Here is a 23,393-nt window from a genome sequence, read left to right on the forward strand (position 1 = left end):
GATTATCTTCTTTGTGTATTACTAGTGGATTTCCAGAAACAAGTTTATTTACATCTACGAATGGTACAACTTTCTTCACAAGAAAGTTGTATATGAAAAGTGCATTCTCGTAACACTATATAAACGTTAATAGTAATGACTTCCCTACTAGATAGTCGTGGAGCTGGGATTCGAAGCCTGGAAATTGGGCTCCAAGGTTGTCCTCCTAATAGCGATGCTGATTTGGCCATTGCCTAGCTCCACAGGGTGTATCAGTTATCTGTTCGCATGTTGACACTGCACACCAAGCCAGTCAGCTCAGGAGCACACAGAGTTCACGACCTCGCAGGCTGTTCTGTGCTCTTAGCCGGTCCTGGTACGTTCTCCGTGGCTCTGTGGTTCCAGGAAGCTTTGCTCATCTCACATGTCTGGTGGCTTTGAAGGCCCTGGTTCAACATTCTAACATTTTTAAAAGCTTGGCTATGTTTTTCCTCTGGAGTTTTTTTTCGTTGGCTGTATGACTTGCATGATATTTGTTCCAGTCCTTCTGTGCTGCTTATAATTATTTTTAGTATTTCAGTGATACTGTGTTATGACAGCAAGAGTCTTTAGAATATATACTAATGCACGGAAGACAAACCACCACTGTACAGTAGGGGCTTTGCTTTTTGCATGTAATCTTGGTGCACGAGTGGCATGCTGGAACTTTCTGGTGAACTTAGCCCTGCTATGCATCTGCTGCTGTTAGCTTTGGTATACTCTGTTTTTCCCCTTTGTTTACCGAGCATCTTCTTTCATTTTAAGGTGGATGTTTTGGCTCAGATTGGTCGTATTGAAAGTCTCAGCCAATCACCACCTCCTTCTCCTTCCATAAATAAGGTAAAATTCAAACTTGAATGAAAGAGGAAATAAACATTTAAAACCCCTAGAAGTAATCCTTTTTTTTTTCCCAAGTGAGGTGATTGTTTCAGCTAAAGTATCTTACTAAAGCTCTTCTTGGGGGCATGGCAACACAGAATGTGGGACATATAGGAGTTGGAAGGGCACTTGGGATTTATACTTTGGAGACTTTTGATGAGACTCGATTGATGGATTTATTCCATGGACAGCAAGGTCTAATGAAGGATTTTTAATCACGGAGTTTACAGAGTCTGGATGGCTTTGGTACCGTAAAAGGTGGGGAAGGGAGAGAATGATGACATTGCTCAGTAGAAAGGAGAGAGGAGGGAGGGCTGGGAGAAGAGGATAGGAGAGGTCCCTCAGAATTTGAAACCTTAGCGGAGGAACATAGTGCATTATCGTGCGACCAAATGCCTGCAGGTGAGGGACAAAAGGGGTTCTTGGAATTGACGGCAAAGAAGTCAGAGGCCGAAGGATCATTAAACCAAATCATTGTGTAGCTCAGTTTGTTGCAGTAGGGGTTAGGCTTTGAAGAAAAGCAAGATCTCAGCATTTAGCACACAGAAAATGTGCCAAGACCCCCAAGAATTATGAGTTGCTTTGGAACTTTATGGCAAACCAGTTCTGTCTTCTTCCTCTTTCTCTTATGTATCTGAAGGAAACAGATCTTTGGCTAAAATAGAAAGTATCCTAAGTGCCTATAATCCCTTATTTAATTAATAAAAGTTTCTCTATTAATGTGATCTGTCATTGAAGCCATTTGGAAATATAACTGATCTTTTCCTCTAAAGCATAAACTAATGGGGATTTACTCAAAGATTACCAATCTTCATTCTTTTCTGTATACTCTAGATGAGCCCCCATGTAGTAAGATAACCACTACTGAATGCATACCGTGTGCCAGATATTGTTAGGTGCTTTATATGCATTATGTCATTGAATTCCTACAGAAGTCTTATGAGGAAGTTTATGATGTTATATCCATTCTATAAGAGTGGAAACTAAGAGAGATGGAGTACATTGCCCAAGTTCACACAGCTAGTAAGTGGTAAAGCTGGGATTCAAACCCAGATAGACAGCCTCTAGAGCTTCAGCTCTTAACCGTTGCACCCATGAGAAGTTTACGTCAGTCAGATTTCTACAGTTTCATGAGGTATTTAAAATTCAACCAGTGGACCAATGTTCTTATCCTTGCCCCCTTTTACCCCATATTATGTATTTGTAAGATGCACAGCTTTGCTCCGATTATCTCAGGAGTACCCTTCGCTCCCCACCCCTCCATGGCCACTCAGACTCCGTTCTCTGTCTTTCTGCTCTACTGGCTCCTTTCAGCGGATGCATTTAGATGTTCTCTTGATGTAAAGACAGTGTAAATGTATTTCTTTGTTTTGTCTTACGAGGTTAGGATAGCTTTTAAATTTAGAGTGCCAGACGTGGAGAATGGACTTGAGGACACGGTGGGGGGAGGGGAAGCTGGGGCGAAGTGAGAGAGTAGCATTGACACATACGCTACCAAATGTAAAATGGATGGCTAGTGGGAAGCAGCCGCATAGCGCAGGAAGATCAGCTCGGTGCTTTGTGACCACCTAGAGGGTTGGGATAGGGAAAGTGGGAGGGAAACGCAAGAGGGAGGGGATATGGGGACATGTGTATGCATATGGCTGATTCACTTCGTTATACAGCACAAACTTAACGCAACATTGTAAAGCAATTACACTCCAATAAAGATGTAAAAAAAAAAAATTTAGAGTGCTAAATCAGCAAATGTGTTGACTACGTTGTTTCTGCCATTAGGGAACATTTAATTTAGTTAGAGTGGGAGTTAGGGGGCGAGTCAGACATAATCAGCCAGTTCCAGTGCAAGGCAGGTGAAAATCCATTCATAATAGAGATCCAGACAAACATGTGAGTGTTTGTGAGTGGTTTAATTTAGCAAGTAATTTACTAAACACATAACGTGTAGGCCCCATGTTCATAGGCAACAAGAAATCACTGGTGAGCCTGATGGGCACAGACCTTCTCTTGTCCCTTGCATGCATCCTCATGGAGTTCAGAAGACGATGTTTGTATGTGCAAGTTTTGTTTGTTGGATTTTCCAACATTTGCTGAAACTTAAAGCATAGGAAAGTTAAGTGAACTTCATAGCGAATAATCATATACACGCCTCCTAGATTTTACCATTAACATGTTACTGTTCTTTATCACACATATGTCCGTCCCTCTGTCCATCTGTACCTGTCAGTACCTTCCAGCTTTTCTACAGTGTACTGATAAGCTTTCATAACTGGGAAGGCATTGTTATTTTAAGAGCATGGTAGTGCTGAAAATCGCTTATTCTGTGGTCGTCCACAGCCGGTTATTTTCCTAGAAGAGACTCAAGTCAGTATACATGAGGAAAATCTGATTTCCCTCTTTGTGAAATAATAGTAATGTTATGAAGGTTAGGTGCATATCTAAAGAATAATAGATATAATGATCTATTATTATTAGAATAATACCTACTTCATACAAATGACCAAGAGGATCACAGTTAGAGCCACTTTAAGAAAAATAAAAAATTTGAGTCCTCGCCATTTTATGTAAGGCACGTTGAGAATCTTTTAGGGGAGATGTTTGCCCGTGACTTGCTACTGGGAATGACTAACCGATACGCCAACAACTCTAACGGAAGGCTAACTTCGGGAGAAAGTGGAAGGGTGTGACTGAATGTCAGCCAGCAGGCGGAGGCCAGCGCCCTCCGTGGGGTGGGACTGGGCCAGAATCTAGGAAGGTGAGGTAGAAGCCTTTGCATGCAGATGGAGAGCAGAGCCTGAGCAAAGGCAAGGACACAGGAAGGCCTGGGAAACTGCGGGCTGAAGCACAGAGTGAGGGTTAGTGGCAAGTAGTGAGGACAGGCAATGTCACGGAAGGAAAAGTTAGGATCTTAATTGACGGCCTAAGGAGTCTGGAATCTATTCTGTGGTCAGTGAGGTCTAATGAACGGTTTTTAATTAAAGTGGTTGATAGAATCGGGAGGGGTTTGGTGCCCTGAAAGGAGGGGAAAGAAAAGGATGAAGACATTGAAGGAAAGCTGGAAGAAAGTAGAGAAGAGGCGTGGACTATTGTGTTACCAGATGCCTGCAGTTAAGGGACAGAAGGGTTATTGGGAGTTGAAAGCAAAGGAGCCAGAGGCCAAAGTGCAGGAAGGGTGGGTTCAGAGAGAAGCAGACCATGAAGGCTTTGTGAGCCGGTTGTTAGTTACTGATATTAGAGGAGGGACCCTGGAGGTCACCTGAGAGAGAGAGAGTGAGTAAAAAGTCAGTGATAGAAGCTGGAGAGATTGCCAGTTGGTCAGGTTTTGAAAGATTTATCAGTAGGAGTCAAGTGGAAACAAGGTAGAAGGAATGTTCCAGGGAAAAAAAAACAGAGAGAAGCAAAGTTATTAGATTTGCCAACAAGGATTTCATAACCCAGGTAGAGAGCTAAGATCGTACATGTAACCAAATAAGATAGCAATTATTGTAAACAATGTATAAACAAAGTAGTTTTTCAAAAAACTATCATGTTATGTGTTTCTGTCCTAATAAGTTTTAATTTTTTAAGGTTACTTGGTGATGAATTTCATATCCCATTTCTTCCTCAATATTGATGAAAACCTTCTTTGACAGTTTGCTAACACGATCTTACTGTCATGGCAGTGCTGAACTTTTACTCATCCTGTTGTTCTAGTTATAACCCTTCTGTTCCTTTTCCTCAGTAGTTTATAGAAATGCTAGACAATGAATGCCTGTACTTACTGTCATCTTACTATCCAAAATTTCTATACCTTTTGAAGTTTTTAATTCTAAAAACAAAACCTCATAGTTTAGTTTGGAGAGCACAGAGTATATATTGCTGAATAAAACACCCCTACTTAAAGAAAACTATGGAAGGAATGGTTTCTCTTAAATGAAGCATGATTGTCAGGCCCTCAGCACGGCAGCCTTCATTTCCAGTCTGCACTGGAGTGGCTTGAGAGTAACTCCTCGTCAGCCGTATGTTCGAGAAATTCAGTCATAAGGATGAATGTCTTTCTGCTATTAATATTTGACTTCAGGCAGAATCACTAGTAACTTCATTAATTTTTCTTGAAGGTATAGAGATGTAAGAATGAAATCATAGTTCCTTTTGTAAAACATATACTGTTTTTGATGCTTCTGGTAGGTGGCAGGCAGTTATCCACCCTGTATGTCAATTGATGAAGAGTGAAAAAAAGACCAACCATGATAGCATTCTAAAACATTAGAGAGGTGTATGAGGCCGTTTGGGTAATTTTCTTACAAATCTCAACCTCTCTCTCTCTCTCTCTCTCTCTCTCTCTCTCTCTCTCTCTCTCTCTCTCTCTCTCTCTCACTGTAACTAACCCCCAAATTTTTATGTGAGAAGGAAGACTTGAGTAAAGAGAAAAATTTGCTATTCCATGTTCTTGAATAAATACATTCAGTATTGAAATTATTTTAAAAGCACTATTTGTTTTCCCTGAGTTTATCTGTAAATTTAAGGTGATTCAAATGAAAATCAGCACATTTTTTAAATTTGACATGCTAATGCTAAAACTAAAGGTTGTTTTAGTTTTAAAACATGAAGCTGATGCTAAAGTTCACGTGTAAAAATCAACCAATAAAAGATGTTATGGTAAAGTACTAACGGTATTCTGTCTAGTGGACTCCAAAGTAGCTGGGTACTAGTATGAATAGATTACTAGGATAGAATAGAGTCCAGAAATAGGCCCAAGTCCAGTATACGATAAAGGTGAATTTCAGATCAGTGGAGGAAAATGGATTGTTCATTAAGTGATGTCAGGACAACAGAATCACTACAGGAAACAATTAAGCTGAATTCCTATATTATTTCGTATACTGAAGTAAATTCCATATAGGTTGAAGATTTAAAATTTAAAAATTAAGGAAACAAAAATCAAAAAATAACTGGTTGCCTCAGGGCTGGGTGAGCCAGGGGTGAGAGGTGGGTTACAGGTACTCTTACCGCAGTACTCCTTGATGTTGGGTGCCATGTATTGTCCATTCCAAAATTTTTTTTATAATATTAATAATTAAACTATAAAATTATGCTAAGGAATAATGGGAGAAAATATTTTAAAAATCGTTTTGGAGTAGGGTAGCCCCATTTTTTGCAAGACACCACCCCTTGGCGTGCAGAAGGAGTGTAGGAATGTGACTGTACAATCTCCTTGGAAAGCAGTTTGACAGAATCTATCCGTTCTAAGTGCACACTTGTATTAACCCAGCAATTTTTCTTCTGGGAATTTCACATACATCTATTGGACATGTGAGGAAAGATGTACAAGGATGTGCATTGCAGCATTATTCACAGTAGCAAAATACGGCAAACAAGATAAATGAGCTTCAGCATATGCTGTTTAGATGATGGGAAATAAATGCAGTGGAATTCTGGGGAGTCATGTAAAAGAATGATGTCATCCATGTGCTGCTGTACCTAGGAGAATGTTTTGGGCTATTCAATAGAAAAAAGAAAAGTGCAGAGCAGAAAGTATAATTTGGGCTCGCATAATATGTTTAAAAGCAAAAAGGCTCTCTCTGCATGGCATGTTTAAGTATATACAAGGAATTTGTTAGGAGTCATTATCTCTGAGAGAATGACTGGCATTTTAAGGTGGTAGGAATATTTTTTAAATTTCATATCTTTTTATACTATTTGAATTTTTTTCTTGCTGGGAACATATTACCTTTTCAAATAAAAATTAAAACAGTTAAAAATACAACTGATTACCATCAAGCAGTTAAAGTGAATAAAACATATTCTTACCAGCAAGTATAATCTCAAAAACTTAATGTTAAGTGAAAGAAAAAGACAGCTTGCAAAGAGTTACATACAGTACAGTGTTGTTCAGGTCAGTTTGAAAAATATAAAGCGTTTGTTATTTATGAATACATTACATATTCCATTACATACGCGGTGGACGTATAAGAACATGCACAGGAATGAGAACAGGTTCAGAAAAGTAGTTACTTCGGGGAAGGAAAAAGAAAGGGAGTTTCTTTGTTATTGTTGTAAAGTTCCTAAGCAAATATGGCAAACTGTTAACAATAAAATTCGGCTGATCCTGTCTTTTGTGCTTTCCTACATGTTTCTAAAATTTTATTATTTAAATTTTAAATTGTTTTAAATTTCTATCAGTTTTTTCAGCACCCCAATTCAATTGTTATGTGATTCCTACTGAATTGAGTAATGCTTTCTAGAAGTCACGAATACTCTCTCCTTTTTTACCCCTCAGGTCAGCAGTGGCAATGACCCCTGGTCAGCCTGGAATGCTTCCAAATCTGGAAACTGGGAAAGCTCGGATGGCTGGGGAGCCAAGCCCGAGGGGACTGCAGCCCAAAGAAACACCTCCAACAACTGGGACACTGCCTTTGGTCATCCCCAGGCCTACCAGGGACCAGGTGAGGAAGAGGGCTCTGCTGGTGATGGAGCCCACCCACCCTTAAAGGGCATCGGAGTTAAAATAGATTTAATCAAAGGAACTGTTCTCAGGTGCTCTTATTCACTAATAGCAAACTTATTTTTCTGGGTCAAAATATAGGTAGTTTTTAATTATGGTCTTTAGTCCACTCTCAGTTACCTGTCAAGGAGTCACAAATGCAAACGCTTGCAGGGGCCAGGTTCATAAAGCAGAACAACAGCGCAACCCCGTGGGGCGGGGCTGCAGAAGACGGAGGTGGGCAGCTCTGCTCCAGCCGGTGGGTTGATGCCGTTGCAGGAGAACTGAGCTAGTGTTCCTGGACCACCACAGTTCCACAGAGACTAGAAATCTCGATTTTCATCTCATCTTCCCACTTTAAAATCTTAGCTACTAACACACATTTGGGCCCAAAAAATGTGCACACGGATTGGATATGGTTCATCGCCACATTCAGTGGTTTATGGTCACGTGGTCTGTGACCTCTAACGTAGCTGTTCTGTCTTTTCCTTAACTACTTGTTTGACTCCCAGGTTCTTAATGGAAATACTGAGGCAAAAGAGGAATTTCTAAAAGGAGAAACAATTCAGGAATTAAGAAAGGCGATTTATGTCTGTTCTGAAATTAAGAGATCCACCCATTATTTTTTAATGATCTCTTATGAGCAGATTTTGCCAAGAACTGAATGTGCTAAACAGCAGGAGACTTGCATGCAGGAGCCATAAAGGGCACAGGTGCTGGTTTCCAGCTCCCACTCATGGACAGGAGCTGGGCTGCTGCAGGACCAGGAGTCGTGGACTGGGTAGAAACGTTGAGACTAGACTGCTGACATCTGCTTCTGTAGTAACCTGGAGTGGCTCCAGGACTCTTGGCTCAGATCCTTCTAATACTTTCTATTCTCTTCTTTTTTTCGTTTTGGCATTTGTCTCTGGGCTTCTCGTGGTGGCACTCTTAGGGCGGAGATACCAGGGCAATTTCCTGCCTAATGCTAAAGGGACTCCTCAGGCCATCAGAGGTGGGAGACAGAGGCACAGAACAGTGGAAGAAGAAAGGAGGGAGGGAGGAAAGCTGGCAGCACCTCATCTGACGCAGAGATTGTTGTTAGAATGTTAGGCTCCTCATTGCTGGTCAGTTACTACTTATCTCTCGTTTCTTTCTCTTTCTCCTCCACCCCCTTGTCCTTCTCTCACCTTTATTATTAGTAGTGTTAAACAATTCCTTTTTTTTTTTTTTTTGCGGTACGCGGGCCTCTCACTGCTGTGGCCTCTCCCACTGCGGAGCACAGGCTCCGGACGCGCAGGCTCAGCGGCCGTGGCTCACGGGCCCAGCCGCTCCGCGGCATGTGGGATCTTCCCGGACCGGGGCACGAACCTGCGTCCCCTGCATCGGCAGGCGGACCCTCAACCACTGCGCCACCAGGGAAGCCCAACAATTCCTTTTTAAAACTCTTATCACCCTTTTGTCCTCCCCAGTCTCTTGGCTTAAAGGGTATTTGATCTGCTTAGTTACAAGTTTATAAAGCTAGATTTATCAACGTATAGGCCTCTAGAACGCCTTCCCTATATACCACAGAGTGTTTTTATAGTTGGCATTTATCTGAAGTTACTTGGACTAACAGCCCTCTTGAAGTTGTTTCTAACTTGTCTTTTGTGCTAAAAGGCCGAATCGTCAAGCCCCCAAACTGTCTGACTATAGAGCCTATATTCTTCACATCTTTATTATAATCCTGACCGCCCCCCCCCCGAGAAGATTAAGTCATCCCGTCTTTCTTTTGTCTTTCTTTACTGACGATTTTCTGTGCCCACCTCCAGCAACTGGTGACGATGATGACTGGGATGAAGACTGGGATGAGCCCAAGTCGTCTTCTCCCTACTTCAAGGATTCAGAGTCAGCGGAAGCAGGCGGTGCCCAGCGAGGAAACAGCCGTGCCGGCAGCTCCTCCATGAAGCTGCCGCTTAACAAGTAGGTGTAAGGGAGCTGGGGCAACGTGAACTCTCTGTAGAAACAGATACAAGATACAAAGAGGCTTTTTCTCTTTTCAGTGATCTACAAAGCTTGGGGTTCGATTTGATCATGTTTATTTTTTATTTGGCTCTTAGCTTGGAAGCTTCTTTTTAAAAAAATTTTTTTCATTTTAAAGTGAAATATAAGTTCCATTTAATGATCTGCTAAATACTGTTTTTTACCTTTATTAACTCATGACACATTAAGGTTTTTATTGCTGATGTCACAGGAAAGCTAAAAATAATCATGATAGCTTCCTTTTAAACGTTTTACTGTTTATTGATCTTTTACCATGTGCCAGGCTTTGTGCAAAGCAGTTTGTGTGTATTCTCTCATGCGACCCTCATATCCCTTTTGTGGTACATATAATCTCTGTTTTCTCTGGGAAAATGAAGCCCAGAGAGGTTAAGTAACTGCCCAAGTTCACACAGGTGGTAAGTGATCTAGTCGGGATTCCAATCCAGTCCCTCAGCTTCCTGAGCACACTCTCAACTACTATGTTTAATGCGTTTAGGACTTTGTTTTCACTTAGATTATTCTTATATTTTTTTTAAAATATGTTTCGAACGGTCCTTGTAGAAACAGTGCTTAGCAGGAAAGCATGTGGGAAGGGGTGACTGTGGACACAGCCCCATGGAATTCCCTAGTAGAGAGTTCTGGGTGCGTCTGTAGTTTACACCAGTGTAGCTTGAAGGAGATGTAGTTTGTGACTTCCATATGATTTATCTTCAAGTACCCTGCTTACAGCAGTTATATTTAAAATAGTTTTTCTAAAAGTACTCATACTTTTTCTCAGTGTTCCAAGTTCATGATTCCAAGCAGATATCAAGGAATGTTAATCTATGTCTGAAAAAAAATTGTAAACATGTTTGATATATATCTAGATACCACGTTTCTAGGTCTCGATGTACATGTGTATAAGTTTAATGAGCCCTGCAAGTTCTCCTTTGTATTTAAATACCATCTGGTAATTAAATGAGTTATCTTTTAGCTCACACTTCTGCATTTCTGTCCAGTTTCTTCCATTGTGTATTTTCATTCAGTTGCATGCATAGTACAATCAGTCATTATTGACTGTATCCTATTTCTTAAAGTGAGATTTGCAGTTCTCAGTATGTTCTGTAGTAACGTACCTTACCCTCAGTTGTTCTTTAAACCTAAATACAAAGTATATTTAAAACCCATTTTAATATAAGGTATCCCTCAGCCCCATTTTGAAAATGAGGAAGCAGGACCTGTGAGACAAATATGGCTAGCTGAATTTTTGAGTTTTCGTAGCTAGTTCGTGAGGTTCTGGCTCGTGCCAGGCCTCTGACTCCACTTTCCTGTGGTTTCCACTGCTCCATGCTTGCCCTCTGGCTTGCTGTATGATCATGGGGAAGTTGGATGACCTGTTTCAAACTCAACTTTCTTCATCTCTAAAGTGAAGGATTGGCTTTAATTAAGAATTCTGTCTGCTCTAAAATTTCAGTCTAGGTTGAAACCAAATTGAAGGAGTCCTAATATGCACCTGCACCTTTGAGGCATCCCTCGCTTTCTGTGGTGCTGGGAGCCGTTTAAACCCTACATATTTTTATTTAACTAGACTAATGTATAAATGAATTACTTATAACAGTTGTAAAAATTTTTTTAATATTAACACTTTTCAGCGGTTAATCCATTTTATATGACAGCTATAATCCAGTCATGGAGCCTAAACCTTATGCTAGAAACAGAGATCAGACATTTAAGTATACTTGAGCATTACAAGAATACATCTTGATAATACTGAAAGAATTAATCAATTGCGCTGCTGTTCAGTAAGTATTAAATGCGTGCATAGTCAGCTCTAGAGTTTTGCTGTGGTCACTGAGATACCAAAAGAAACATGACATGTGCTCTCTGCACTCAGAAGCTTACAGTCTAGTCAAGGAATTGTTGCTGTGTGTAATGCCCCAATTTCTCCATCAGCGTTTTCTAGCAAAAGTGTAGGTTTTTTAATAAAAGTGTTCCAGGTTAGCCCATTAATTCGTTAAGCATTTAGTATATTCCCATAATTCCTCTAGGTCCTGGAAATACAAATGCTTTCTCTAAGGTACTTCTAGTCTGCTGTGATGTGCAGATGGATGATGGCAGTTGCAGCGCGATAAGCTGAAGAGCAGCAGTGTGCTCAGAACACTGAAGCAGCACAGAGGAAGCTGCACCTGAGGCTGTAACGGGTATTTCCAAAGAGCTGATGGCGTCATTAGAAATCATTTTAATTTCTGAGTACATACTAGGGCCTTTAGATTTATATAGATAACTCCTTATTTAAATCTTTTCATTTAATTCCCGTACCACCTTAAAGGTAGGTCGTATTGGTCCCATTCTTCACATAAGAAGGCACACTCTAAAAGTCACATAGCTATTAAGTGTTGGACTTGAAATTCAAACCCAAGGCCATCGAGCTCCTAGACACCTCTTGTACTCTGTTGTATGAGCTGTGTTTTGAAGCAGGTCCAGGGAAAAGAGAATGGAGGGAGGTCAGTCCAGAATGAAGGAAAAGATATGAGCCCCTGAGAGCATCACATTGGCCTTTAACTTGGTATAGGAATGAAATCAGAATTAAGACAGCTGGTTTTTGTAGAAATAAGATTTCTTTTCCTATTTTAGGTATTTTGCTTTCTGAGGAATTTTTCCCCATTTATTAAAAAAAAAAAAAAATTCTAAAACCCAGATTAATCTTGTCTTCTTTACAAGTAGCGCTTTGGATGGCCACGCATTTATTCCAGCTTTTCTTCAGTTTTAGAACTTCGCTTCGGATGTACATTTGATTTCTGGAAATAGCCAAGTTTATTATGTTTAGAGTCTCTCTACTAAGGAGACTTTTTTGTGTGTGTGTCTCATAAACTGGTTCCGAAGGCAGTTCCCAAAGAAAATGGCACAAGTACTTATGAACAGTGGCGGTTTCTTTGGGATAATTGTGGCCTCCCGAGGGAGAATGTTGAAAGGCAGCTTTAATTTGAATATAAAAATGCCAGCATGTGGCCTTCCCCCCATGTGGTCATCTCAAATTGATGTGCTCAGTACTTTCTACCTCTGTACCTGGGGGACATTTTCTAGTCTGCCCTTCACTCTTCATGTGGTGATAGAGTGTCTCAGATCAAGCAAATAGAGTGCCCATAAGTGCCACACCTTCTGGAGTCAAACTGTCCTCTTACCAGATAAAGCTTAATTAAATGACTAATTGGCCATTGAACGATCTGATTACATTAGGTTTCATTTACCGTAGTTTCCTAGTTCTAGTACATCTGGAAGACAGAATGAGTTCAGACTGTCGTATTAAGTAAACGTGGATGAGAGCTGTAGAATTCTTAGAAGGAAAAGCATAAGACTCACAAGCATTTATCCTCATGATTAGATTTCCTGGATTTGCAAAACCTGGAATGGAACAGTATTTGTTGGCCAAGCAACTAGCAAAACCCAAAGAGAAAATTCCTATCATTGTAAGTTTGTTCTTTTTTTTTTTTTTTTTTTTTTTTTTTTTTTTTTTGCTTTGTTTCTGATTGAGCTCTTTTATAATACCTTAAAGCTAAGAGGGTTATTAGTCATTTGGAAAGTTTTTTGGGTTTTTTTTGGAAAGTATTTGTAAACACGTTTAATGCTCGAAGTAAGTAACTGACAGTGTGTATTAGTATTTTAAGTGTACTGAAAATAATTGGCATGAATTAATGCCCATTATTATATTGTTTAGATATTCTTTACTTTTAACTTTCAGACTGTTAGTAATTGAACAAACAACACCCATAGTACATACGTATTTTTAATAATTTTTCTAAAGTATCTTGAAGTATCTTTTACATGCTGTTTTTCTACTAGCCGTACATATTTAGCTAAAAAACCCAATTCAGATATTTAGGTTTCTACCTTGGCAAAGTACATGCATGTTATCAGAATAAGTTGCCTTTTCCACTATGTTGGTAATAGTTTTCGTTCAATAAACCAGCTGTCGAGTCGTGATAAGGAGCTAGTACATAAAAGCTGGAAGTTAATGGCACCATTAAGTATATCTGTCTTTGAATAGCTTATTACATAACATGACACAGGCTCTGTGGTTTCACCTAAATGTTGGTCGCTGATAGATTTTCTATCTAAATGTTATGTAGCTGTATATTTCCAGATGAAATTCTGGCAAAGAGAACTACAGCTATCTTCTGACCCTGTTGATTTAATCCCGTAACTGTAAGTTGGGGGCAGGGCAGGAGGGTAAGTGGCCTTGAATATAATCACCATGGACTCAAACAAGGAGGAGAGATCTGGTCTTATTCTATAATCTTTGGGTCCTGGGAAACTCGATAAAATTGCAGGAATGATATTGAGTTTTTTATATTGTTCCTACTTCTTTGAAAAGCTTGAAATCCTAGAAAACTCCAGAGAGCAGGGCTGTGAGCCAGAGCCCTTGTATCCTTCCTCCCTCAAAGCAAACTTGGGGTAATTATCTTCTGAGTGGTTATAGGTTAGAGATTTAGTTTTCTTCTATAACTCCACAGAATTAAGAGCCCATGGCCCTGCCCCTCAGATTCTCACAGGGGACTTTGTCATAAGCAGGAGAGTCCTGGAACAGAGCTAAAAGACCCCCGTGTTTGAGTTGTCTCACACGTTTTAGGTGAAACTGGGTCCATAGGCAGGCTTGCCTGTGTGGGCTTCCTATGTGGAAAAGGAAGCTGAGGAAAGCCATTGAGCCTTCAGAAAACCAAGAGAAAGTAGAGACCTGGTCCTTTGCTTTTAAGGTGCAGTACCCTACCCACTAATAAAATGTGACCCTGTGGATATTGGGCCCTAGTTGATCAGAGTCGCCTCTCTTGGTCCCAGTCACTAAGGGAGGTTCCCAAGAGGCCCCTATTAAAGATTCCTGCTCTGCAGCTTTAAGAGAGTTTTCTGGATCTGGGCTCCCTCTTGGAGAATCATAATAACTTGTTGTCAGAGATCTTTAGTCCCTCATTAAAATTCTCTGGGCCCCAGTTACCATCCTGACCTAATAGCCTCTGAACTTTCATACCTCACCTCACTGTTTTCTCCTTTCACCTTTAAAAAGAATTAGAACTATATGAAGCATTAGGGTATACAGAAAATGAGAGTAAGTGTAGAGGGAGTTTGATGGCAATTTGGCGTTGCTGAGACATCCAAGTGTGTAATTTTATATTTCACAGAGCTCTTAGTCTGCAATAGATTTGAAATTTTTAAAAACTAGCCCCTCATTACATATAACTAAGACAGCTGGACTAGAGAGAGGTTGTGTTCCATCTCTCTAGAGGAAAGGCAGATCGGCATCTCTCCGTGGCCTGCGATGCCCATGTGGGAGCAGAAGGGCTTCTCCCATTAAGTGTTTTCTTTAAATATAACCTTAGTAGGAACAGAGAGTATTTATGTAAATAACTTCTCAAAGAAGAGCAAAAATGACCCTCCTAGGGACTTCTAGTCCTAAAAAGAATCATTTGATGATTTATATCAATTATACTTACTATTTTTCCGTGTAACAAAATTAACTCTCCCTGCAATGTTGTGTAGGTTGGAGATTATGGCCCAATGTGGGTTTATCCTACCTCTACATTTGACTGTGTGGTAGCAGATCCCAGGAAAGGCTCCAAAATGTACGGTCTGAAGAGCTACATTGAATATCAGTTAACACCTACTGTAAGTATCCAAGTTATCAAAGCAGAATCATGCTTGCATCACTAGTAACAATTTGCTTTTTTCTTCATTTCCTGTAGTTGGCATTGGTAACGTTTTTCTCTTTCCTTATTTTGTAGAACACTAATCGATCTGTAAACCACAGGTATAAGCACTTTGACTGGTTATATGAGCGTCTACTGGTAAAGTTTGGGTCAGCCATTCCAATCCCTTCTCTTCCAGATAAGCAAGTCACAGGTGAGTGAGTGTGTGCGACACTGAACTCAGGACAAGTAAAAAGACTCCAGTTAGAGTACCCTAATGTAAATCAGAAATGGCATTTTCCATCCTTTAGTGGAACAAGATGTAGGGGTTTGGAAACAGCAGCTAAAGATAGCCATATATATATATATATATATATATATATATATATATATTGTACATGTATTTGGAAGTTACCTGAATACCTAACAAGAATATGTCATAAAATTTTCTGTTAGAATTCCTGTATACATATGTATCTTGTTTGTTTTTTTTTTTTGCGGTACACGGGCCTCTCACTGTTGAGGCCTCTCCCGTTGCGGAGCACAGGCTCCGGACGCGCAGGCTCCGTGGCCATGGCTCACGGGCCCAGCTGCTCCGCGGCATGTGGGATCGTCCCAGACCGGGGCACGAACCCGCATCCTCTGCATTGGCAGGCGGACTCTCAACCACTGCGCCACCAGGGAAGCCCTGGGAACGTTGTTTTTAAAGAACTTGTTTTGACTTTGATTTGGGGGAGAAAACTTTTCAAAACTTTCAAATTGTCGTAGCAGAGCGGGGAGTGGGGACTACGTTGCCAGGTTGGCAGACACATCCTCGCCCTCAGGTGGGGTGACTCCCAGGCAGTCCCTCGTGGAGCTGGGGCAGCTGAGTGGCAGCCCTGTCAGGGTGGCCTGGCTGGCATAGATGGCTGCTTCCTGCCACTTGTGTGTCACCCCACCCCTGCTTCTGTTCAGATACTCACTGACCCTTCTTTCTGTCATCCTTATTGTTAAGTCACAGCTTTCTTTTTAAAAATTTAGATTTCCTTCCATGAAAACTTAAGTTTGGCGTTTCTCCACATTTTCAAATTTCAGACTGTCTCCTGAATTTTAAGGTCTCCTTTATCAACTTGATTAGCATAATATGTTCCCCATGGTGTTTAAATAAATGGATTAATGAGCTGTCTTACAAATAACCCATGACTCTCTGAAAGCATCATAGAGTCACAGTTCTCCCACAGTAAGGTTTGTATTTTTTTTAAAAAAAAGGTCAGGCCTGAAGCCAGGAGGATGTCATAGAAAAGCAAGGAAGCAACAGCTCCTCAGCCTGAAGAAAGTTGAGCTTTGATTCACTGACTGGGACGTGTGCCGAGGAAACTGAAAAGCCCAGGAGCCACTTTATTTCCCCCTTCTCTTGTTTGCCTCCTGCCTGAGATGCCCACAGGATCATTATTATATAGGTTCCTGTCTCATTTAAATCCTGGAGAAAAGAAAAAGGAATACCAAATAGATGATGTCATGACATTTCTGTGGACTTGATAATCCATCCATGAAAAGCTTACAGCTAAGACTTTTTATTTGTTTATAGATTTTGTTCTTTGTGGAATGATAATGAATGAACCTGGTTTTATTTCTGGCTGCCAAACTGATATATTCCCATTACTTAGTGAAAACTTAAGTAAAGGGTCCTAGAAAATGGGGAAATGGAAATCCCTCTTCTCCCTTTTTTATTTAGTTTTATGTATTTATTTATTTTACTGATTTTTTTTTTTTTTTTTTTTTTTGGCTGCGTTGGGTCTTCGTTGCAGCGCGTGGACTTTCTCTAGTCGCGGCCAGCGGGGGCTACTCTTCCTTGTGGTGCGGGGGCTTCTCATTGCGGTGGCTTCTCTTGTTGTGGAGCACGGGCTCTAGGTGCACAGGCTTCAGTAGTTGTGGGTCGCGGGCTTAGTTGCTCCGCGGCATGCGGGATCTTCCCAGGCCAGGGCTCAAACCTGTGTCCCCTGCACTGGCAGGTGGATTCTTAACCACTGCACCACCAGGGAAGAATCCCCTCCTCTTCCTGTTTTTAATTCTCTGGAACCTGATAGGAAATTCCTAACAAGCACAAGGTAACATCTGAAGTCACAGTTTGTAAATAAACCAGGTGTGTCAGAAAAAATTTCAGGAGGAATAAGAGTCAGCAATTAATTAATTCCAACCAATGAGTAGGTTATAAACTCTTGGTATAATTTACTTGCTCGTAATGGGGAATTCAGTATAGCCCTGAGGTCCGTGCTGACTTACAGGGTCTTTTCTGACAAACGAGGTGGGCCATCTTCCACACAGCTTACGCTTCTGTAGTGCTTGATCTCTACCCCTAGTAAGTGTAGAATTTGAAGTGTTTTAGTATACAGGAGGGTCTAGACCCATCAAGCTGTCCAAGGGCCACTTTTTAGGAGTTTTTGATTTATGTGGATTTATAATACTCTTCTCATTAAAGAAAACTTGTACTTATTTGTACTTGCAGTTTCTTAGGGAAAGTCCAGGCTGTGTTTTTTTTTGTTACTTATATATAGTAGGTTCACTCTTTTTGGTGTACAGTTCTAAGAGTTTTAACAGGTACCACCACAGTCCTATCACTACATTCAAGATACAGAAAGTTCCATCACCTCCCCTAAATTTCCTTGTGCTGTTCCTTTGTATTCAGCCCCTCCCCCTAGTCCTAACCCATGGCAACACTGATCAGTTCTTTGTCCCTATAATTTTGCCTTGTCTAGAATATCATTATAAATGGAAGCATATAGTGTGTATGTCGTCGGGCTTTTGGGTCTTTTGAGTCTGGCTTCTTTCACTTAGCATAATGCATTTGAGATTCATCTCTCGTTGTGAGTATCAATAGTTGGTTTCTTTTCATTGCTGAGTAGTATGTCACTGTATTGGCTATACCATAGTCTGCTTATCTACTCACTCTTTGAAGGATGTTTGGGTTTCCAGTTTTGGCCATTTATAAGTCTGCTATAAACATTTACATACAAGTTTTTGTATAAATATAAGTTTTCATTTCTCTTGGATAAATTCCTAGGAGTGGAATGACTGGGTCATATGGTAGGTATATACTATTTAATGTTTAAGAAATTGCCAGGCTGTTTTCCAGAGTGGCTGTGCCACTTTGGGATCCCTACCAGCAATGGATGGGATTATCAGGGGCTCCACATCCTTACTTGCACTGTTTTTTTGTTTTTGTTTTTTTTTGCAGTACACGGGCCTCTCACTTTTGTGGCCTCTCCCCGTTGCGGAGCACAGGCTCCGGACGCGCAGGCTCAGCGGCCATAGCTCACGGGCCCAGCCGCTCCACGGCATGTGGGATCTTCCCGGACCGGGGCACGAACCCGTGTCCCCTGCATTGGCAGGCGGACTCTCAACGACTGTGCCACCAGGGAAGCCCCTTACTTGCACTTTTGATAGTGTCTGTTTTTCTTTATTTTAGTAAGTATAATAGTCTAATGTAGTGGTGTTGTCTCCTCATGGTCTCAATCTGCATTTCCCTAATGACTGGTGGTGTATCTAATGTAGTGGTGTTGTCTCCTCATGGTCTCAAACTGCATTTCCCTAATGACTGGTGGTGTAGAGCATCTTTTCATTTGCTTATTTCCTTTCCATAAATTTTCTCTGGTAAAGTGTCTTTTCAAATCTTTTGCCCATTTTTTTATTAGGTTGTTTTCTTATCATCGAATTTTGAAACAAGATTCTTTATATATTCTGGAAACATGTCCTCTGACAAATAATGTGATTTGCGAATAATTTGTCCCAGGTGTGGCCTTTCTTTTAACAGTGTCTTTTGCATAACATCACCTTTTAATTTTAATGAAGTCCAATGTGTCAGTTGTTTCTTTTATGGATTGTGCTTTAAGTATCATGATTAAGACCTCTTTGCCTAACCCAAGTTTACACTGATACTTTCTTCTAAAAGTTTGGTGGTTTTAGGTCTATGATACATTTTGAGTTAAGGTTTGTATAAGATATGAGGTGGTAGAGGTATATATTATAATACGTCTGGTTATCTAGTGGTTCTTGGCACTATCTGTTGAAGAGCGTATCCTTTCTTTATTGAGTTTCCTTTGCATTTTGTCAAAAAATCAGTTGAACACATTTGTGTGGGTTTATTTCTGGACTCTGTTCCATTGATATATGTGTCCGTCCTTTTGCCAGTACCACACAGTCTTGAGTAGTGTAGCTCTATTGTACAGTAAGTCTTGAAATCAGGTAGTGTAAATCCTCCAACTTGGTTCTACTTCAAAATCGTTTTTGGCTGTTCTTTTTCTTTTGCCTTTCCATGTAAATTTAAGAGTCAGCATGACTATTTCTAGTCAGATATCTATTAATAATCATGCTGGGATTTTTATTGGAGTTGCATTGATTCTATAGACCAATTTTGGGAGAACTGAAAACAATGTGTAGTCTTCTAATCCAAGAACATACATATGTCATATTTGATTTTTTGGGTTTTGTAGTTTTCAGCATACAGATTCTGCATGTGTTTTCCTAGATTAATATGTAAGAATTTCATGGGGAGGGTTCTCCTGTAAATGGAATAGAACGGAATAGAGGGAGAGGGGTGCAGCCCCAGGCCAGAACGCCACAGATTCCCACTGTTCTGGCCTGAAGTTCAGCGGTTTGGGAGCGTAAACACTTCTCACGTGGCTGTTTGCCTTTGGTTGATTTCCAGAGCCCTTATTTTTGTGGATTTTGTCCAGCTTTATAGTTGCTTCTGGGGACTAGGTTTAGCAATTAGCTAAATAAGTTCTTGTTTTGTTCTTTCAAAAAAATTATTATTATTATTTTGTTTAAAAGCAAGGCATGCTTGTGATGACTCTGTAACAGACTAATTTGGGTTCTTGAAGCTGTTCCCGGGTTCCACTCTGTTGAGTAATCTGGGATATCTAGGTTTTTTTTTTTCTTTTCCTTTTTGTTTGGGCAGGGGAGTGTGTGTGGGATTTGTTTTCATTTAGTCGTTTTTTTAATTCATTAACCATTGGACAGCCCTTAAGGGGAAGAGGACGGATTGATTTCACATTCCACTTCCTAGATCTAGTTTAGAAAACGTATTCCCCACCTGGTGCTCTTAGGAAGGAGTGTAGTAAACGCCTCATTTAATAATATACTCCTTTTTTTTTCTTCAACATATTTATTGGAGTATAATTGCTTTACATTGGTGTGTTAGTTTCTGCTGTATAACAGTGAATCAGCTCTACGTATACATATATCCCCATATCTCCTCCCTCTTGCGTCTCCCTCCCACCCTCCCTATCCCACCCCTCTAGGTGGTCACAAAGCACCGAGCTGATCTCCCTGTGCTGTGTGGCTGCTTTCCACTAGCTATTTTACATTTGGTAGCGAATATACTCGTTTTTGAAAGTTGCCTTTTCTCTCTACCCTTGAGTAGGTCCAGTATTTGATCAAACTCGTGAAAGTGGGTGGAACCTGTCTTGCCCCTGCTCTGCACTCAGCTGTAGCCAGAATTTCCACCTCCAGAAGCCTTTTAACTGATAGTGATTTTGTTTGTTAGGCTTATAAAAATTCTCGTTGTTCACTTGATGTTTGGTATGTCAGGTTTGTTAAGCCAATTTTCCACTTTTAGAACAGAAATATCACCCATTAAGCTCTGTTTTTACGATGGTCATTAAGTTCTGGGATGACTTTCATTTTTGCATTCATGAAAAAATTGCTTTTTCTGTTTTTCATTTAAGTAGTTTAAAAAACAAAACAGGAAAAAAAACCTTACAGTTCTGAGATACTTTTCAGAAATACTAAATTTAAATTTGTATATCTGAGATTATGTTGCATTTAGACACATTTTTATAAATACAGAAATTTCACATACTTTGTAAGAATTGCTTGTTAATTTCCATTTTTATCCCCCTTTCTTGCCTATAAGGCTTCATATGGCCACATAGGCACTGGCTTGTTAAGTTTATAAGAAAGAAAAGTTTTCATATTGAGATAAAATTTTCTTTCAGATTTGTTGATTACCTTTCCTGTGGGTCTTTGAGCATCCACTATGTTGTGTGTTTTTAGCTTAGTGAAAAATTACCATGGTTTATCTTTTACTGAATAACTCTCTACAAGTGGCCAGTAGCTACATAAAGAGTCTTTCAGTTGGGGTAACAGGGATTCGTCTTTGACTGCGCGGCACATCACTCTCGGCATGTCTCTTGCAGGTCGCTTTGAAGAAGAGTTTATCAAGATGCGCATGGAGAGGCTTCAGGCGTGGATGACCAGGATGTGTCGTCACCCAGTAATCTCAGAAAGTGAGGTTTTCCAGCAATTTCTAAATTTCCGAGATGAAAAGGTAGGACATTTTGTTATGATAATCTTAGAGGATATTGAGAATTATCACATTCACACCAATTTTTTGTCTAAAAGGAGTTAAGTTGTGTTGGTTAGTTGGCTGTTTCTAAATAATAGGAAATCAGTCACAGCACATGAGAGAAGCGCTTGCCAAAATGGTTTCCCATAACCCGGGAGTGGATTGGCCCAGTGAAGGCAGGGCTGAAGGATATGATAGAATAAGGGACTTTTTCCTAGATACTTTTAAAAATAGGATAGACCCCCAAACTGTGTAGGATATTATCAGCGTGAAGTCAGGGAAATAGTGTGAATGATTTCTCATGATCACATTTTGACCTTACGGTGTAAATAGTGTAATGACGGGAAAGGTAGATTCGGAATTGAACCAGCTTTTTCAGAGCCACATTGTTTTTCCAGTCCAAGTCTGCCCCTGCCCCTGCCCCATGGGCAGTCATTCTGCCAGTAGTTATCTGTTCTTTTTTGCAAATCAGCAAGAAACTGGCTGCTTGTCACCTCACTGTTGTTATCTGCTTTGGAAATAGCCGTGTGTCACCTTAGGCTTCCACTGTATGTGATCATTTGTTTGGTCGTGCCTGGTGTAATTTATAGGTTAGAGATCATTCCACTTAAACATTTGTAGTCTTTTTGCATTTCGTGGTGAATGATACATGGGAAAAAGTAATAGCGTTACAAGAACTACGGGGAACCCTTTCCAGGTTGGTGCCTTACTGCTTACCCATAGCACCTTAACAAGGGCTTGTTCGATTGATTTGTCAAGGATTCTATTTAGGAAGCACTTCTAAAGGTTGTGTTTTATGCAGAATATTATTATTAAAAATAATAAATCTAGACCTCTTTTGGTGTTTTTGATATAAGAGAAGCAAGAAAGAACTTGGGGCCAGGGCACTCAGTTTTAGTCTTGGGTTTGCTTCTGACTACCTCTGTGACCTTGACCAAAGCATTTAATTTCTTTGGGCCACAATTTCCTCCTCTGCTAAATGACAGTATAAAACTAGAAAGTTATTAAAAATTTTGATTCTCTGGGCAACGGTAGCTCACATAGATGGTTGGACATAGAAAATCCCAAAGAATCTACAGGAAAATGTAGATCTACATAAAAAACTATGAAACACTGTTGAGAGAAATAAAAGGAGACCTAAATAAGTGTTCCAATACTGTGTCTCATGGATTGAAGAACTGAAAAGATGTCATATGTAGAAAATTAAAGCTCCAAGAATAGCCAAGATACTCTTAAAAAAGGATGAAGTGGGAAGAGGACTTTTTTGGATATTAAGATTCATTATAAAGCTAAAATAATTTTAAAAGCAGACCAATAGAACCGAATAGAATGGACACTTGATTTATGACAAAGATGGTGCTGAGTACAATGGGGGAAGAGAAAAAAGCTAGCATCTCCGAAGCCCCTGTCCTGTCCCTTCCCAATCACTACCCCTTCTGTCCCCTACAAGGGTGACCATGATCCACTCCTTTCTGGTTATCATTTCCTCACTTTATAGAGTTTCACCATCTGAGCCCCTACACCATGGTTCTGCTAGTTTTGTGAACTAGCTAAGAACCCTACCCTAAGCATTCTTTCGTGTCTGGCCTCTTTTGCTCAGCCTATTCAGTCAGTGGTGCTCAGTCAGTTGGATGGCATCACTGGGAAGAATGAAATGTGGTCACTGCCTCACAACAATCTGTTGATTTTGTTAGGTTTGATATTGTGGTTGTGTTTTTAAAACATAGCCTTATCTGTTAAAGATATATAATGAAGTATTTACAGGTAAAATGATATTATATCTGAGATTTCCATTAAAATAAACAAGAAAAAAAAGTAGGATGGGGGAGACTAGATAAAACAAGACTGGTAAAAAGTTGATAATTTTTGAAGCTGAAGCTATAGGGGTTTATTAAAGTACTTTTCTTTCTACTTTTTTTCTGGAAAGTTTCCATTGTATTAAGTTAAAAAAGAATTAATTCCAGATGGTTCACAAGTCTAAATGTGAAAGACAACACAATAGAGCTTCTAGAAGGTAACGTAGGAGAAAATCTTCATACCGCTAGTGTAGGGAAGG

The 23,393-nt window shown here is 40.1% G+C and overlaps 1 protein-coding gene across 1 annotated transcript in view; it reads left to right on the forward strand.

The window, feature by feature from the left end:
* Positions 1-23,393, forward strand: part of SNX9 (sorting nexin 9) — a 170,626-nt gene that overhangs the window by 131,280 nt on the left and 15,953 nt on the right. The window contains exons 6-12 of the mRNA XM_007451357.1: positions 784-858; positions 7,154-7,319; positions 9,148-9,298; positions 12,720-12,804; positions 14,867-14,992; positions 15,109-15,226; positions 21,189-21,319. Coding sequence (XP_007451419.1) covers positions 784-858; positions 7,154-7,319; positions 9,148-9,298; positions 12,720-12,804; positions 14,867-14,992; positions 15,109-15,226; positions 21,189-21,319 — 852 coding nt within the window. The remainder of the gene's footprint in view (positions 1-783; positions 859-7,153; positions 7,320-9,147; positions 9,299-12,719; positions 12,805-14,866; positions 14,993-15,108; positions 15,227-21,188; positions 21,320-23,393) is intronic.

The sequence above is a fragment of the Lipotes vexillifer genome, unplaced genomic scaffold, assembly GCF_000442215.2.
Source record: "Lipotes vexillifer unplaced genomic scaffold, Lipotes_vexillifer_v1.1 scaffold935, whole genome shotgun sequence".
NCBI lineage: Eukaryota > Metazoa > Chordata > Mammalia > Artiodactyla > Lipotidae > Lipotes > Lipotes vexillifer.